Raw genomic sequence first — 15,457 nt, 5'->3', positions numbered from 1 at the left:
TTCTAGTAGGGTTTTTTTTTTTTTTTGGTAGAGTCTTAAGGGTTTTCTATATACAGTATCATGTCATCTGCAAATAGTGAAACTTTTATTTCTTCCTTACCAGTTTGGATGCCTTTTATTCCTTTTTTTTTTTGTCTGATTGTTGTGACTATGACATCTAGTAGTTATGTTGAATGAAAGTGGTGAGAGCAGACATCCTTGTCTTGTTTCTGATGTTAAGGGGAAACTCCTAGTTTTTTACCATTGCATATGATGTTAGCCGTGGGTTTTTCAATTATGGTCTTTATTATGTTGACATATGTTCCCTCTAAACCTACTTTGTTGAAGGTTTTTGTCATGAATGGATGTTATACTTTGTCAAATGCTTTGTCTGCATCTATTGAAATGATCATATGGTTTTTATCCTTTTTCTTGTTGATGTGTTGTATCACACTGATTAATTTGCAAATATTGGGAGTAAGCATTGTTGAAGTCTCCCCTCCCACCACCATCATATCTAAGTCAGTCTCCCAAAGAGCCTGAACAGCTGCAGAAGCTTTTCATCAGAGGTTTGAGCTTTGAAACAGCTGATGAGTGTCTGAGGAGCCATTTTGAGCATTGGGAACACTTATGGACTGTGTGGTAAGGAGAGGCCCAAACACCAAGAGCTCCAGAAGCTTTCGGTTTGTCACATATGCCACTGTGGAAGAGGTGGATGCAGCCATGAATGTGAGGCCACACAAGATGGATGGAAGAGTTGTAGAACCAAAGAAGGCTGTCTCAAGAGAAGATTCTCAAAGACCTGGTGCCCACTTAACTGTGAAAAAGATTTTTGTGGGTGGCATTAAAGAAGACACTGAAGAACATCATCTAAGAGATTATTTTGAACAGTATCGGAAAATTGAAGTGATTGAAATCATGACTGACTGAAGCAGTGGCAAAGAGAGAGGCTTTGCTTTTGTAACGTTTGATGACCATGACCCTGTAGACAAGATTGTCATTCAAAAATACCATATTGTGAATGGCCACAACTGTGAAGTAAGGGAAGCTCTATCTAAGCAAGAGGTGGCTAGTGCTTCATCCAGCCAAAGAGGTCAGAGTAGTTCTGGAAACTTTGGTGGTGGTTGTGGAGGTGGTTTTGGTGGGAATGACAACGTTATGGGTGAGGTGCCTTTGGTGGCAGTCGAGGTGGTGGTGGATATGGTGGCAGTGGGGATGGCTATAATGGATTTGGTAATGATAGAAGCAACTTTGGAGGTGGTGGAAGCTATAATGATTTTGGCAATTGCAACAATCAATCTTCAACTTTTGGACCCATGAAAGGAGGAAGTTTTGGAGGCAGAAGCTCTGGCCCCTGTGGTGGTGGAGGCCAATACTTTGCCAAACCACAAAACCAAGGTGGCTATGGTGGTTCCAGCAGCAGCGGTAGCTATGGTAGTGGCAGATGGTTTTAATTACTTCCAGAAAACAAAGCTTAGCAGGAGAGGAGAGCCAGAGAAGTGACAAGGAAGCTACAGGTTATAACAGATTTGTGAACTCAGCCAAACATAGTGATGGCAGGGCCTAGCTGCTATAAAGCAGACATGCTTTAGACAAATTCATGTGTATGGACAAAAAACTCAAGGACTGTATTGTGACTAATTGTATAACAGGTTATCTTAGTTTCTGTTCTGTGCAAAGTAAAAGGATTCAAAACAAAGGGTTTTAATGTAGATTTTTTTTGTACTCATGCTGCTGATTGCTAAATGTAATTGTCTGATCATGATGCTGAATAAATGTGTCTTATTGAAAACATGTTTTTGCAAATATTGAACCATCCTTGCATCATGGGACTAAATCCCACTTGATCATAGTGAATGATTTTTTTCAATGTATTGCTGGATTCAGTTTGCTAATATTTGTTGAGGATCTTTGCATCTATATTCAGAGATACTGGCCTGTAGTTCCTTTTTTTTTTTTTTTTTTTGTAGTGGTTTTGGTATCTGTAATGCTGGCCTCATGTAATAAATTTGGAAATTTTCCTTTCTCTTCTATTTTTTGGAATATTTTCTTTAAATGTTTGGTAGAATTCACCTGTGAGGCCATTTGGCCTGGACTTTCATTTGTTAGGGGTTTTTGATTACTGATTCAATATCATTGCTGGTAATCGGTCTGTTCAAATTTTCTGTTTCTTCCTGATTCAGTTTTGGGAGTTATATGTTTCTAGGAATTTATCCATTTCTTCTAAGGTGTCCAATTTGTTGGCATACAATTTTTCATAATATTCTTTTACAGTCCTTTGTATTTCTGTGGTGTTAGTTGTTATTTCTCCTCTGATTTTGTTTGAGTTCTCTCTCTTAAAAATTTTTTTCCTCAAAAAACTAAAAATAGAAATACCCTATGATCTAACAATTGCACTATTAGTTTTTTACCCAAAGGATACAAAAATATACAGATTCGAAGGGGTACGTGCACCCCAATGTTTATAGCAGCATTATCAACAGTAGCCAAACTATGGAGAGAGCCCAAATTTCCATCAATTGATGAATGGATAAAGAAGATGTGGTGTACACACACACACACACACACACACACACACACACACACACACACACAGTGGAATATTACTCAACCATCAAAAAGAATGAAATTTTGCCATTTGCAAAGACATGGATGGACCTTGAATGTATTATGCTAAGTGAAATAAGTCAATCAGGTAAAGACAAATAGCATATGATTTCACTCGTGTGTAATTTCAGAAACAACACAGATGAACACGTGGAAAGGAGGGAAGAGAGAAGAGGCAAACAAACCACAAAGACTCTTTTTTAAAAAAGATTTTTTTAATGTGTTTTTTGAGAGAGACAGAGACAGAATGCGAGTGGATTAGGGGCAGAGAGAGGGAGACATAGAATCCGAAGTGGACTCCAGGCTCTGAGCTGTCAGCACAGAGCCCGACATGGGGCTTGAACTCACGAGCTGTGAGATCATGACCTGAGCCGAAGTCAGATGCTCAACCGACTGAGCCACCCAGGCGCTCCTAAGAGACTCTTAATGATAGAGAACAAACTGAGGGTTGATGGAGGGAGGTGGGTAGAAGATGGGCTAGATGGGTGAGGGTATTAAGGAGGGCACTTGTTGTGATGAGCACTGTGTGTTGTATGTAAGTGATGAATCACTGAATTTTACTCCTGAAACCAACATTGCACTGTATGCTAACTAAAACTTAAATTGAAAAACATTAAAAATTTTTTTTGATGAATGTGGTTAAAAGTTGATCAATTTTGTTGATCTTGTCAAAGAGCTAGATCCTGGTTTCACTGATCTGTTCTACTGTTTGTTTGTTTTTTATATATATTTCATTTATTTCTACTCTAATCTTTATAGTTCCTTCCCTCTACTGGTTTTGGGGTTTGGTTTGTTCTTTTTCTAGCTTATTTAGGTGTAAGGTTAGGTTGTTTATTTGAGATTTTTTTTCTTGCTTCTTGAGGTAGGTCTGTATTGATATAAATTTCCCTCTTAGAATAGTTTTTGCTGCATCCCAAAGATTTTGGGCCATTGTATTTTCATTTTCATTTTCATTTGTCTCCATGTGTTTGGTTGAATCATTCATTGTTTAGTAGCATGTTATTTAAATTCTATGTATTTGTGCTCTTTCCAGATTTTTTCTTGAGGTTGCATTACAGTCAGAAAAGATGCATGGTATGACTTCAATCTTTTTGAATTTGTTCACGCTTATTTGGTGGCCTAATATGTTATCTATTCTGGGGAATGTTCAATGTGCACTTGAAAAGAATGTGTATTCTTATGTTTTAGGATGGAATGTTCTTTTTAAAAATGTTTATTTATTTTTGAGACAGAGCGTGTGCACAAGCAGGGGAGGGACAGAGAGAAAGGGAGACAGAGGATCCAAGCAGACTCCTGTCAGTGCAGAGCCTGATGTGGGGCTCAAACTCATGAACTGTAAGATCATGACCTGAGCTGAAGTCAGACGCTTAACTGACTGAGCCACCCAAGTGCCCCTGGAATGTTCTGAATATATCTATTAAATCCATCTTGTCCAGTGTGTCATTCAAAGCCATTGTTTCCTTGTTGATTTTGTGTTTGGATGATCTGTTCATTGATATATGTGGGGTGTTAAGGTTCCCTACTTTTATTGTATTACTAGTGATTACTTCCTTTATGTTTGTTATTAACAGTTTTATGTATTTGGATGCTTTCATGTTGGGTGCATGACTATTTACAATTGTTATATCTTCTTGTTGGATTGTCCCCTTTGTGATTATATAGTGTCCTTCTTTGCCTCTTGTTACAATCTTTGTTTTAAAGTCTATTTTGTGCGCACGGGTGCGCGCACACACACACACACACACACAAGAGTCTAATTTGTGCAATATGAGTATGCTACTCTGGCTTTTGTTTCACATCCATTTACATAATAAATGTTTCTCCATCTTTTCACTTTCAGTCTGTATCTGCATGTGTCTTTAGGTCTGAAATGAGTCTCAAGCCTCCTATAGGCAGCATGCAAATTGCTCTTGTTTGTTTTTTTTTTTAATTTTATTTTTAACGTTTATTTATTTATGAGACAGACAGTGACACAGCATGAATGGGGGAGGGTCAGAGAGAGAGGGAGACACAGAATCCGAAGCAGGCTCCAGGCTCTGAGCTGTCGGCACAGAGCCGGACGTGGGCTCATGACCGCGAAATCATGACCTGAGCTAAAGTCGGGCGCCCAACCGACTGAGCCACCCAGGCGCCCCTACTCTTGTTTTTTTAACCATTCTATCACCTTATATCTTTGATTGGAGCACTTAGTTCATTTATATTCAAAGTAATTATTGATAGTTATGTACTTATTGTCATTTGTTACTTGTTTTATGGTTGTTTTTGTAGTTCTTCTCTGTTCCTTTCTTTTGCTTTCTTCTCTCATAATAAGTTGGCTTTCTTTAGTGGTATACTTGGATTCTTTTCTCCTTATTTTTGCATATCTATTACTGGTTTTTGATTTGTGGTTACCATTAGATTTGTATATAACATCTGCATATAGCAGTCTATATTAAGTTGTTGGTTGCTTAAGTTTGAACCTATTCTTTACTGCTTTCCCCACCATGCTTTAGGTATATGGTGTCATATTTAGCATCCTTTTATTTTGTGAGTCCCTTGACTGATTTACAGATATACTCTTTTTTTCAAATATACTTATTTTTACAGCTTTTGTGTTTCTTACTTTTCTTGATCTTACTTATGATCTTTCCTTTTCACTCAAAGAGTCTACTTTAACATTTCTTGTGGGGCTGGTTTAGTGGTCATGAATTCCTTTAACTTTTTTTTGTCTGGAAAATGATCTCTCCTTCTATTCTGAATGATAGCCTTGCTGGATAGAGCATTCTTGGCTGCAGATCTTTTCCTCTCAGCATTTTTAATATATCATGCCACTTCCTTCTGGCCTGTAAAGTTTCTGCTGAAAACTACTCTGATAGCTTTATAGGGTTTCCCTTGTATGTTACTTTTCTTGTCTATTGCTGTTTTAAAAATTCTCTCTTTACCACTACTTTTGCCATTTTAATTACTATGTATCTTGGTGTGTACCTCCTTGGGTTGATTTTGTTGAGGGATCTCTGTGCCTCCTTGATCTGGATTTCTGTTTCTTTCCCCAGATTTGGTAAGTTTTCAGCTATTAATTTATTCAAATGAATTTTCTTCCCCCCTTTCTCTCTCTTTTCTTTCTGAGATTACTATAATACAAATGTTATTACATTTGATGTTGTCACTGAGTTCCTTTATTCTATTTTCATTTTGTATAATTTTTTTCCCCTCTTACCCATTTGTACTGATTATTTTTCATCATTCTGTCCTCCAGGTCACCAATTTTATTCTGCTTCCCCTAGTCTGCTATTAAATACACTCTAGTGTATTTTTAATTTCATCTATGGTGTTATTCATCTCTAATTACTTCTTTTTTATTTCTTTATGAAAGGTCTCACTGATGTCTTCCACTCTTTTCTCAAGTCTAGTGAGTATCTTTATGAGCATTACTTTAAATTCTCTATCAGGCATATTACCTATCTCCATTTTTCTTTGGTCTCTTTCTGTAATTATGTCCTGTTCTTTAATTTGGGACATATTTCTCTGTCTCCTCATTTGTATATAACTCGCTGTGTCTGTTTCTGTGTTAGGAAAGTCAGCTACATCTCCTGCTCTTGAAAGTAGTAGTCTTGTGAAGAAGAGGTCCTGTAGTGCCCTGAGGTGCAACATCTCCTGTTCACCAGAACCTGGTGCTTCAAGGGTGTCTCCTATGTGTGATGTGTGCACCCGACTATTGTGGCTGAGTCACTCTTGCCTTCAATCCAATCATCTGCAGTGGCTTTCTTTGCTTGTTGAAGGCAGAGTTTGGTCCCTGTGTGGTTAGTGTATCAGTCTGGGGCCAACTTGGGCTTCAGCTGAGTCAGAGCAGACATTTTCCAGAAATACAATAGCACCAAACTGCAAGGCACTTTCCCTGGGTTGTCCCTAAGAAGGTTTTATTGGTGGGCAGGGCCTGTAGTTAGATGGGCTAACCATTAGCCCCCAACCCATTGCTGGGATAGTAGTTTGATTGGTGTGTCTGGTTATCTTTCCCTCTTCCTAGGGCAGGAGTCACTTTGGAGTGGTGGTGGTCCCTGTTGGGGCTGCTTGCACACTGCTAGGCTTGTGGCTCTGCTTTGGATAGGCTCAGGGCAAGAGCATATTGGAGGGGGTGGATCTGCAGTGTGTTTTGGGACAGGAAGTGCAGTGTTAGCAAGGTTTGTGTGCTGGTCCTCTGGGGGAGGGGTCCCACAGTGCAGGGACTAGGGCAGGCCTGGCTGGAGAGGATGGATCTGCAGATGTGAGAGGGGCAGTGTAGGATTCATGGTATTAGCAAGTTAGGTAGAGATTTGGTGCTGCCTTGGTTCCCACAGATGGCTGTGTGTTTATGCTGGGGCATGGGCACCTGCCAGCTCCTTTTTGTTCTTGGAGGAGCTTCCCAACAATCTCTGTCCCTCCAGGACATACTCTGAGATTAGTAAACAACTTTCCCTGCCATATGCCCCAGATGTTTTTCAAACTGCTCCTTCTATGCTGTATCTCTGAAGGGCTGTTTTTTTGTGCTGTCTCTTTAAGGGCAGGGACTCAGTTTCCTCTCACCCTCTCAGCTCTCCCAGAGCCAAGCCTGCTGATGTATAAAATTCCAGGTTTTGAGTCTGCTGGATTCATCAGTAAGAACTGATGAAATTTGGCCCCTCTGGTTTTCACAGCCAAATGTTAAAGGGATTTGTCTTCACTGTGTGGGCTTCCCAGATCGATAGACTATTTCTCTCCCCTGCCTGTGCCTATGAGCCTCTCGGCAGACAGTCCCCCAGCTCTGTTTAGCTCCTCACCACCTCTCTCCCCTTCCTACCCTCTTCTTCTACATTTAGTTGTGGAGTTTGTTCTGCCAGCCTTCAGGTCATTTTCTAGGTTATTTACACTGAGGTGAGTGTTATCTAGTTGTATTTGTGAAACAAGGTGAGCCATCTTCCCAGCAATCCTCTAAAATATACCTCCAGGAAGAAGGGAACCCAGGACTTCAACTGCTGGGAAGGAAGGGGACACTTGGAGGCTAAGGATCAGGCCACCTATACTTCCTCCTGCAGTGGAGATGGTACAGAAATCCAGTGTATGAGCCATTTCAGTCACCCCTTTCTCCTTTTTTATTTAAAAAAAATTTTTTTAACGTTTATTTATTTTTGAGACAGAGAGAGACAGAGCATGAACGGGGGAGGGTCAGAGAGAGGGAAACACAGAATCTGAAACAGGCTCCAGGCTCTGAGCTGTCAGCACAGAGCCCGACGCGGGGCTCAAACTCATGGACCACGAGATCATGACCTGAGCCAAAGTTGGCCGCTTAACCGACTGAGCCACCCAGGTGCCCCTTTTCTCCTTTTTTTTTTTTTTTCTCCTTTTTTAATATAAACATTTAGTTTTCTAAATTTCCCTCTAAGCACTACTTTCGCAGCATCCTGTACATTTTATTATATACCTCCAATATCATTTCAGTTCAAAATATTTTGTAATCTCTCTCAAAACTTCCTCTTTGGCCAATGGATTATTTAGAAGCGTGTTATTTCCTAATGTTTGGAGAATTTTCTATTCTCTTGTGGTTATTGATTTCTGGTCTAATTCCTTTATGGTCAAGACATACTTTTTACATGATTTTACTTTTTTTTTCAGATAGAAAACTTTATTTTCCCTAGCAACACTTTGCTTATTTATCACCTAATTAATATCACAAGAATCACAGTAATTTGAGTTGACAATATTGCCAAGTACAGATCATGCTGCAGGGTTCAATCATATGCATTGTTAAACCTTGCTAATTACACATTTATGTAAAAGATAATTCATGCAAGATGTATTCTTTAGAATGTGCCCCGTTGGAACTTTGGAGAATTACATTTTGGAAACATCTGTTAGTGGCCATAAAATTGCTTAACAATAACTGGCATTCACTTAGCTTCTTCCATTTTGGTGTCGTTAGTGCATTACATATAAATCAGAATGAGTCTACTTCATTTTAGTGTAAATTCATCCCTCCATTCCACCACACAGAGTTTTTGTTTGTAATCCAGCAGGATAGCTACAAAGTTACTATGATACTTAGCAACTCAAAGAAATGAAAAAAATATCAATTTGTTTGATAAGTTTGAAAGGCAATGTATCCTTTTTATTATATACCACAAGGTCTGACTCCTTTGAAATTTCCAAAGGGTGTTGTTGTTGTTGTTCTTCTTCTTTTTAATGTTTATTTATTTTTAAGAGATAGAGCATGAGCGAGGGAGGGGCAGAGAGAGAGGGAGACACAGAATCTGAAGCAGGCTCCAGGCTCTGAGCTGTCAGCACAGAGCCTGATGCTGGGCTCGAACCCACAAACCATGAGATCGTGACTTGGGCCGAAGTTGGATGCTTAACCAACTGAGCCACCCAGGTGCCCCCAAAGGGTGCTCTTCTGATTAGTATATATTATTTCTGGGAGACTGATTTCAGTTTTTAAATTTTTATTTATTTATTTTTAATGTTTATTTGTTTTTGAGTGAGAGAGAGAGAAAGAGACAGAGTGTGAGTGGGGGAGGGGCAGAGAGAGAGGGAGACACAGAATCTGAAGCAGGCTCCAGGCTCCACACTGTCAGCACAGAGCCTGATGGGGGACTCGAACTCACAAGCCGTGAGATCATGACCTGAGCTGAAGTTGGACGTTCAATCAACTGAGCCACCCAGGTGCCCCTTATTTCAATTTTTTAAAAGTTTTTATTTAAGTTCCAGTTAGGGGCTCCTGGATGGTTCAGTCAGTTAAGCGTCCAACTCTTGGTTTCAGCTCAGGTCATGATCTCACAGTTCGTATGTTTAAGCCCCATTATCAGGCTCTGCGCTGTCAGTGAGAAGCCTTCTTGGGATTCTCTTTCTCTCTGCTCCTCCCCTTTTCTCCCTCTCTCTCTCTCTCAGAATAAATAAATACACTGTAAAATAAAATAAAACAAATTCCAATTAGTTAACACACAGTATAGTATCAGTTTTAGGTGTACAATATAGTGATTCAGCACTTCCATACAACACCCAGTGCTCTTCACAGCAAATGCCTCCTTAATCCTCATCACCTGTTTTACCCATCTCTGTATCCACCTCCCCTCTGGTAACCATCAGTGTGTTTCTTGGTTTGCCTCCCTCTCTCTTTTTTTCCTTTTTGTTTATTTTGTTTTTAAAATTCCACATATGAGTGAAATCATATAGTATTTGTCTTTCTCTGACTTACTTATTTCACTTAGCATAATACTCTCTAGCTCTATCCATTTTGTTGCAAATGGCAAGATTTAATTTATAAAAGGAAGGATAAAACCATATGATCCTCTTAATAGATGCAGAAAAAGCATATGACAAAGCACAAACTCATTCATGATAAAAACTCTCAACAAAGTAGGTTTACAGGGAACATACCTCAATATAATAAAGGCCATATATGAAAATCCACAGCTAACATTACTCCGTGGTAACAAACTGAAAGCTTTCCCTCTAAGATCAGGAACAAGACAAGGATATCCACCCGCACCACTTTTATTCAACATAGTATTGGAAGTCCTAGCCACAGCAGAGAGGCAAAAGAAATAAAAAGCATCCAATTTGGGAAGGAAGAAGTAAAATTTTCACTATTTGCAGATGAAATGATACTATATATGGAAACCCTTAAAGACCTCACCAAAATAAAATACTAGAACTGATAAATGAATTCAGCAAAATTACAGGACGCAAAATTAATATACAGAAATCAGTTGCATTTCTATATACTAATAAGAAAGTAGCAGAAAGAGAAATTAAGTAAACAATCTCACTTACAATTGCAGTAAAAATAAAATATTTAGGAAAAAACGTAACCAAGGAGGTGAAAGGCCTGTACTCTGAAAACTATAAAACACTGATGAAAGAAAGTAATTTCATTTCTTGGTGTCATTAAACATTCACACATCCCAGTCAGTTGGTTTGTCTCTCTTATTTTTTTTAATGTTTATTTTTAAGAGAGAGAGAGGGAGACACAGAATCTGAAGCAGGCTCTAGGCTCCAGGCTCCACACTGTCAGCACAGAGTCCAACATGGGGCTGGAACCCATGAACCGCATGAGACCATGACCTGAGCCGAAGTTGGACACTTAACGGACTGAGCCACCATGCGCCCCTGTCTCTTAATTCTTTTAATCTATATATTGCCCTTCAATCATTTTTTTCCTTGAAATTTATTTGTTGAAGAAACCTAGTCATTTGTTCTCTAAATTTTCCACATTCTGGGTTGTCCTAATTACATCTTTTTGGGGCCACTTAATAAACTCCTCTGTCTAAATCTGTCCTATAAAAATTTTTTTTTTCAACGTTTATTTATTTTTGGGACAGAGAGAGACAGAGCATGAATGGGGGAGGGGCAGAGAGAGAGGGAGACACAGAATCGGAAACAGGCTCCAGGCTCCGAGCCATCAGCCCAGAGCCCGACGCGGGGCTCGAACTCACGGACCGCGAGATCGTGACCTGGCTGAAGTCGGACGCTTAACCGACTGCGCCACCCAGCCGCCCCTAAATCTGTCCTATAAATTGCGAGACCTAGAATCTGTTAGATTCTAATTGTAATTGTTGGATCTAGATCATGAACCTGATCAATTTTTGGCAAGATTACTTCACAAGTAGTGTTGTCTTCTTCTATCAACAGCCACATGATGTCTTGTGGTGTTTAGAGCTTTTGATGATCACTGCTTAGATTCACTAATGGCTGAGAACTGGTGACATTCTTTAAAAAAAAAAAAGACCTGTTATTGAGATATCACTTGCTATGATAAAGTGTACAAGTCTTAAGTGTACACTTAGATACATTCTTACATATATACATATATACATGTATATATGTATATATGTTTGTATATATATGTATGTATCTGTGTAAATATCAGATCAGGATATAGAACATGTCCAAGACCCCCAAAAGTTTCCTCTCCCAGTGAATAACCACTGATAACCACTATTCTGACTTCTATCACCATAGATTCGTTTAGCTTGTTCTTTAAACTTCACATAAATGAAATTTTATAGTATGTACTTTTTTTTGTCTATATCATTTTGCTTCAACATTTTATCTGTGAGATTCACTCATGTTGTTACATGTAGCATCAGATCATTTTTTTATTGCTATGTAGTAGTCCACTGAGTCAATATACTTCTATTATTTTTGCAAAGTGATGACACTGTAATTCTATCATTCCTTGTTTATTTTTACCTGGAATTCTTCTATAAAGAGAAATCAACTTTATAAGCTGTTTGGTTACTTTGAGGTATAGCTCATATAGGAAAGACAAGATAAATGCTGGTTTCCCTTCATTAGCTGTCAAGGTAATGTAAGTATTTATTTCCTAGTCATCCAAAGATAACTAGTGAGGGTTATTTCTCTAGTATCATATAAATTTAAAATGAATTAAAATTTTTTTTAATGTTTATTTTATTTTTGACAGAGAGAGACAGAGCATGAGCAGGGGAGGGGCAGAGAGAGAGGGAGACACAGAATCCGAAGCAGGCTCCAGGCTCTGAGCTGTCAGCACAGAGCCCAACACCGGGCTCAAACTCAGAGACTGCGAGATCATAACCTGAGCCGAAGTCGGACGCTCAACCGACTGAGCCACCCAGGCGCCCCTAAAATGGATTTTTAAATGCTTCATATGTTTTGATCAATTACAACTATTATTCTTATGGATGCTTAAATTGTCCCTTCTTTGGTCAATGGGAGCCTCTTCAGGTTAGCTCCTGAATCCCTCTAATATAATGCCAATAGTCTTTCATGGCTTCCTTGCTCTCCAGTATATTATCTTGTATATGTCCTGTCTCATTCCTGGGATAAACCGTTTCTCCAATGACCAATGATTCCTCTTAGTGAAAAATGGTATTTAGAGATCACAGTCTTGGCACGGGGCTATTTCATCAGAGTCTGGCTGCAAGGAAGACTTGCAGATCTCCCACTAGAATTCTTCCAATCTTCAAGAAGAATGTTGTTTTCTTATCAATGCAGCATCAGTATTCTCTTCCATTGCTTGTAGATTTTTCATCTGTTGCCCTTCTTTTTTTTAGTTATAAATTGCTGTTTGTTTAGTTCCATTAATATCAGATTGATTATTGTAGATTGACAATGCGTCTTTGGATCGGTGGTATTTTGGGTCCATAATTTACCAATAGTGATACACTGACATACTATGTTTCAAATAGGAATCATCCATAATTATATTTCTCAAGCAGGTTTATACATAATTCAGCTAGGAATCTGTGAATATAGTGACTCTTTTTTGTTACTACCAAGTTCTCTTTCTATTGAAGACTGGGAAAACATTATTGGGGGACCCTGGGGGACACTGACCCCCATTGAAATGAATAATAGTCAATATAATTTGAGAGCCACTGATTTAATTTGAAAAAAAAGGAGGTGTTAAATGAGGGTGTTTCTAGCACTTAGATAAGGTAAATTGGGGGCTGGAGGTATGAGGGCTTCTGGTGCCAGAGCCACATATAACCTGCCTGATAGCAAAAGAAGTCCTGTTCTCAGAAGTCTTGTCCTGATCCTGTGCAGAAGCCAGGCTCAGGTTACATTTCTACCCTCCAGAATACAGCTTAACAGGTCTCTCCCTTCATTCTCTTCTTCCTCTAGCATCTGAACATATGGCTGAATTCCCAGAACGACAATGAGAGGGAACGGGCCATGTGGTGTGCTGCCCGTATTCTTGGCTTCACTGCAAAATGGAACAACTTTGGAGTGAGCAGGAGCCTGCCCTGGAGTGTGGGCCCTCATCTGTACCCTTATGTCAAACTTGGTCACATATTACCTAGCCTCAATTACTCACCCTCACCCCACCTTCTCTCTTTCCTCCCTTTGTCTTTTTCCCTGTCCACCAATTCAATTCCATTTCACTTGGTTCAGTTTGATTCCAGCTATCTCAACAAGCAGTTACTGAATACTCACCAGGCACCATGCTAAGCGTTACAGTGGATACATAGATGACCAAGACAGTTTTTCTATTTTCATGGATCTTATAGTCCACTGGGGAGAGAAGCATGCATAGAACAAACTTAAATAGAAGGCGATTACGAAAGTACAAATCAAATCTAGGAGGAATAAAAGATCAAAACACAAATGAAGTGTAAGTGAAGGGAAAGCTTCATAGAGGAGGAGACATTTGAGCTAGGCCTGAACAATGAGTGCAATATCAAGGGGCAAAGAAGAGGGACAGTGTAAGGTCATTCCAAAACTATGATCCCACAAGTTTTTAATAGCTACAACCCACCTGTCTAATTTCATTCCCGTTAACCTCACCTAGTCTTTCCTTTCATATCTCTCCTGAATCCCCGCCTCCTCTCGTTTGAACTCAGCCTAAGGGAATGGCTGGGATAACTTGTGACTTCCCGCTCTCCTGTCCAGGTGGAGATCAAGTTCTCTCGGTTGGGGTGCTTGGTAAGGCTGCTGGCCATGCGCTGCCAGGACCCAGTGGACAACATCTGCTTCCTGTCTTCACAGGCAGTCTACAATCTCTACCGTATCCTCCTGCTGCAAAAGCGTAGGGAGAATCTCCTCTTTTCACTTCTGCTCTGGCCTCCCATTTAGGTTTGGCCATCCACCCACATACTGTTCTGGAAGAGTGAGAGCTAGGAAGTTACCTGAGCAACCTCATTTCCAATGAGGAACCTGCCCCTAGACATCTACCTATACCCTCTTGGGACAAAATAGCTACTCAGGAAACAGTTCTTTTGAATTAGTTTCTCCCCCTCTGGCTGAGCACCATACTCTGACCCTATTCTGTCTCTGCTCTGAGGCAGGCAACATGGGGGTTCCTTTGACATTAGCTCTCACCTTTCCTTATCTTACAGCCCATTCCCCTTCCCCATGGGATAAACATCTTCCCAAGCTGATTTAGTGCAGTAGGTGGTTTGGGTTGGGCAGATGGGAACCTAAGACACCTTTCGAGTGTCTGAGGGGTGGGGTCGGGTGTCTTTGTTTCAGAGATGCAAAGGAAAAAACAGGGCTTATGGGAAGAAGAGGGCAAGAGTGAAGTCTATAGTGCCAACGTGTTCTATAACAACACCTTTGAGATTGCCAAGGTGAGAGGGCAGGGCCAGAGACAAACTGGGAAGAGCCTGGGCCTCTAACCTACATCATATTATAGACTCCTGCGGTGGGACTCCTTTATTCCATCCCCTTTCCCATTCCATTGCTGATTGTGAACTTTTACTTTGGGGAAATTTTCAACATGCTACAGTATGCTCCCTCTTAAGCATCATGGGTCCTAATCCTTCTTTCTTACCTGTGACCCAGAAGCGTTTGCTTCACACTAATGATGATTTTGTAGACTCAGCCCATGCCTCAAACACATGTCATTAAGGATCTTGGTCTCAGCCCTTCTTTCCCAGCACTCTGCCCCTGACCTGTGAGCCCCTTGGTGCATCTGAGGTCAGTGTTTTCTCCCTCCCATTCCCAAAGACTCTGTTCCCAGTGAAAGGGTCTTCTAGGAGCTAGGCAGACAGCACAGGCCTAGGACAAAAGCACATCATGTTCCCAAGAGAAGGTCTCTCCTCCTACCCCAACCAGGAAGGATGGCACAGGCTACCTCAAGCAGGAGGCCCTGGGTGCAGGCGGCCTGATGCCACCCTTACAGGCATTTGCAGAGTACTTCACTGAGATGCAGCTCACCCACCTGGTGCTGACGGCCATGGAGGGTCTGACTGACAGCAAGGCCACGGTGTCTCTGGCAGCAGCCCAGCTGATGAGTGCTGTCATGAAAGAACGGGGCAGAGATATGATAAAGGTAGTGTGGTGCTGTGGTGGGAGCTCTGTCATGCACGCCAGGAGCCTGGGCTCTCTGCTGGCTCTATTCCAAACCAGCTGAAGGGCCTTGGGAAGTCCCTTTCCTCGTAGGCCTTAATTCACTCACCTCTAA

General features: G+C 40.5%; 1 protein-coding gene and 1 pseudogene across 1 annotated transcript in view; both read left to right on the top strand.

The window, feature by feature from the left end:
• The window catches only part of LOC124502354 (maestro heat-like repeat-containing protein family member 1), a 76,465-nt gene that overhangs the window by 41,720 nt on the left and 19,288 nt on the right, over positions 1 to 15,457 (top strand). Inside the window, exons 25-28 of the mRNA XM_047066978.1 lie at positions 13,177 to 13,281; positions 13,945 to 14,080; positions 14,524 to 14,621; positions 15,176 to 15,325. Of these exons, the coding sequence (XP_046922934.1) occupies positions 13,177 to 13,281; positions 13,945 to 14,080; positions 14,524 to 14,621; positions 15,176 to 15,325 (489 nt within the window). The remainder of the gene's footprint in view (positions 1 to 13,176; positions 13,282 to 13,944; positions 14,081 to 14,523; positions 14,622 to 15,175; positions 15,326 to 15,457) is intronic.
• LOC124501170 (heterogeneous nuclear ribonucleoprotein A1-like) lies at positions 167 to 1,595 on the top strand (annotated as a pseudogene).

Source organism: Lynx rufus, unplaced genomic scaffold (assembly GCF_022079265.1).
Source record: "Lynx rufus isolate CCGP_SWC_20201006 ecotype Redwood Valley unplaced genomic scaffold, mLynRuf1.p SCAF_7, whole genome shotgun sequence".
Taxonomy (NCBI): Eukaryota; Metazoa; Chordata; class Mammalia; order Carnivora; family Felidae; genus Lynx; species Lynx rufus.
The sequence above is the reverse complement of the archived record's forward strand: the minus strand, read 5'-3'. Positions and strand labels throughout refer to the sequence as shown.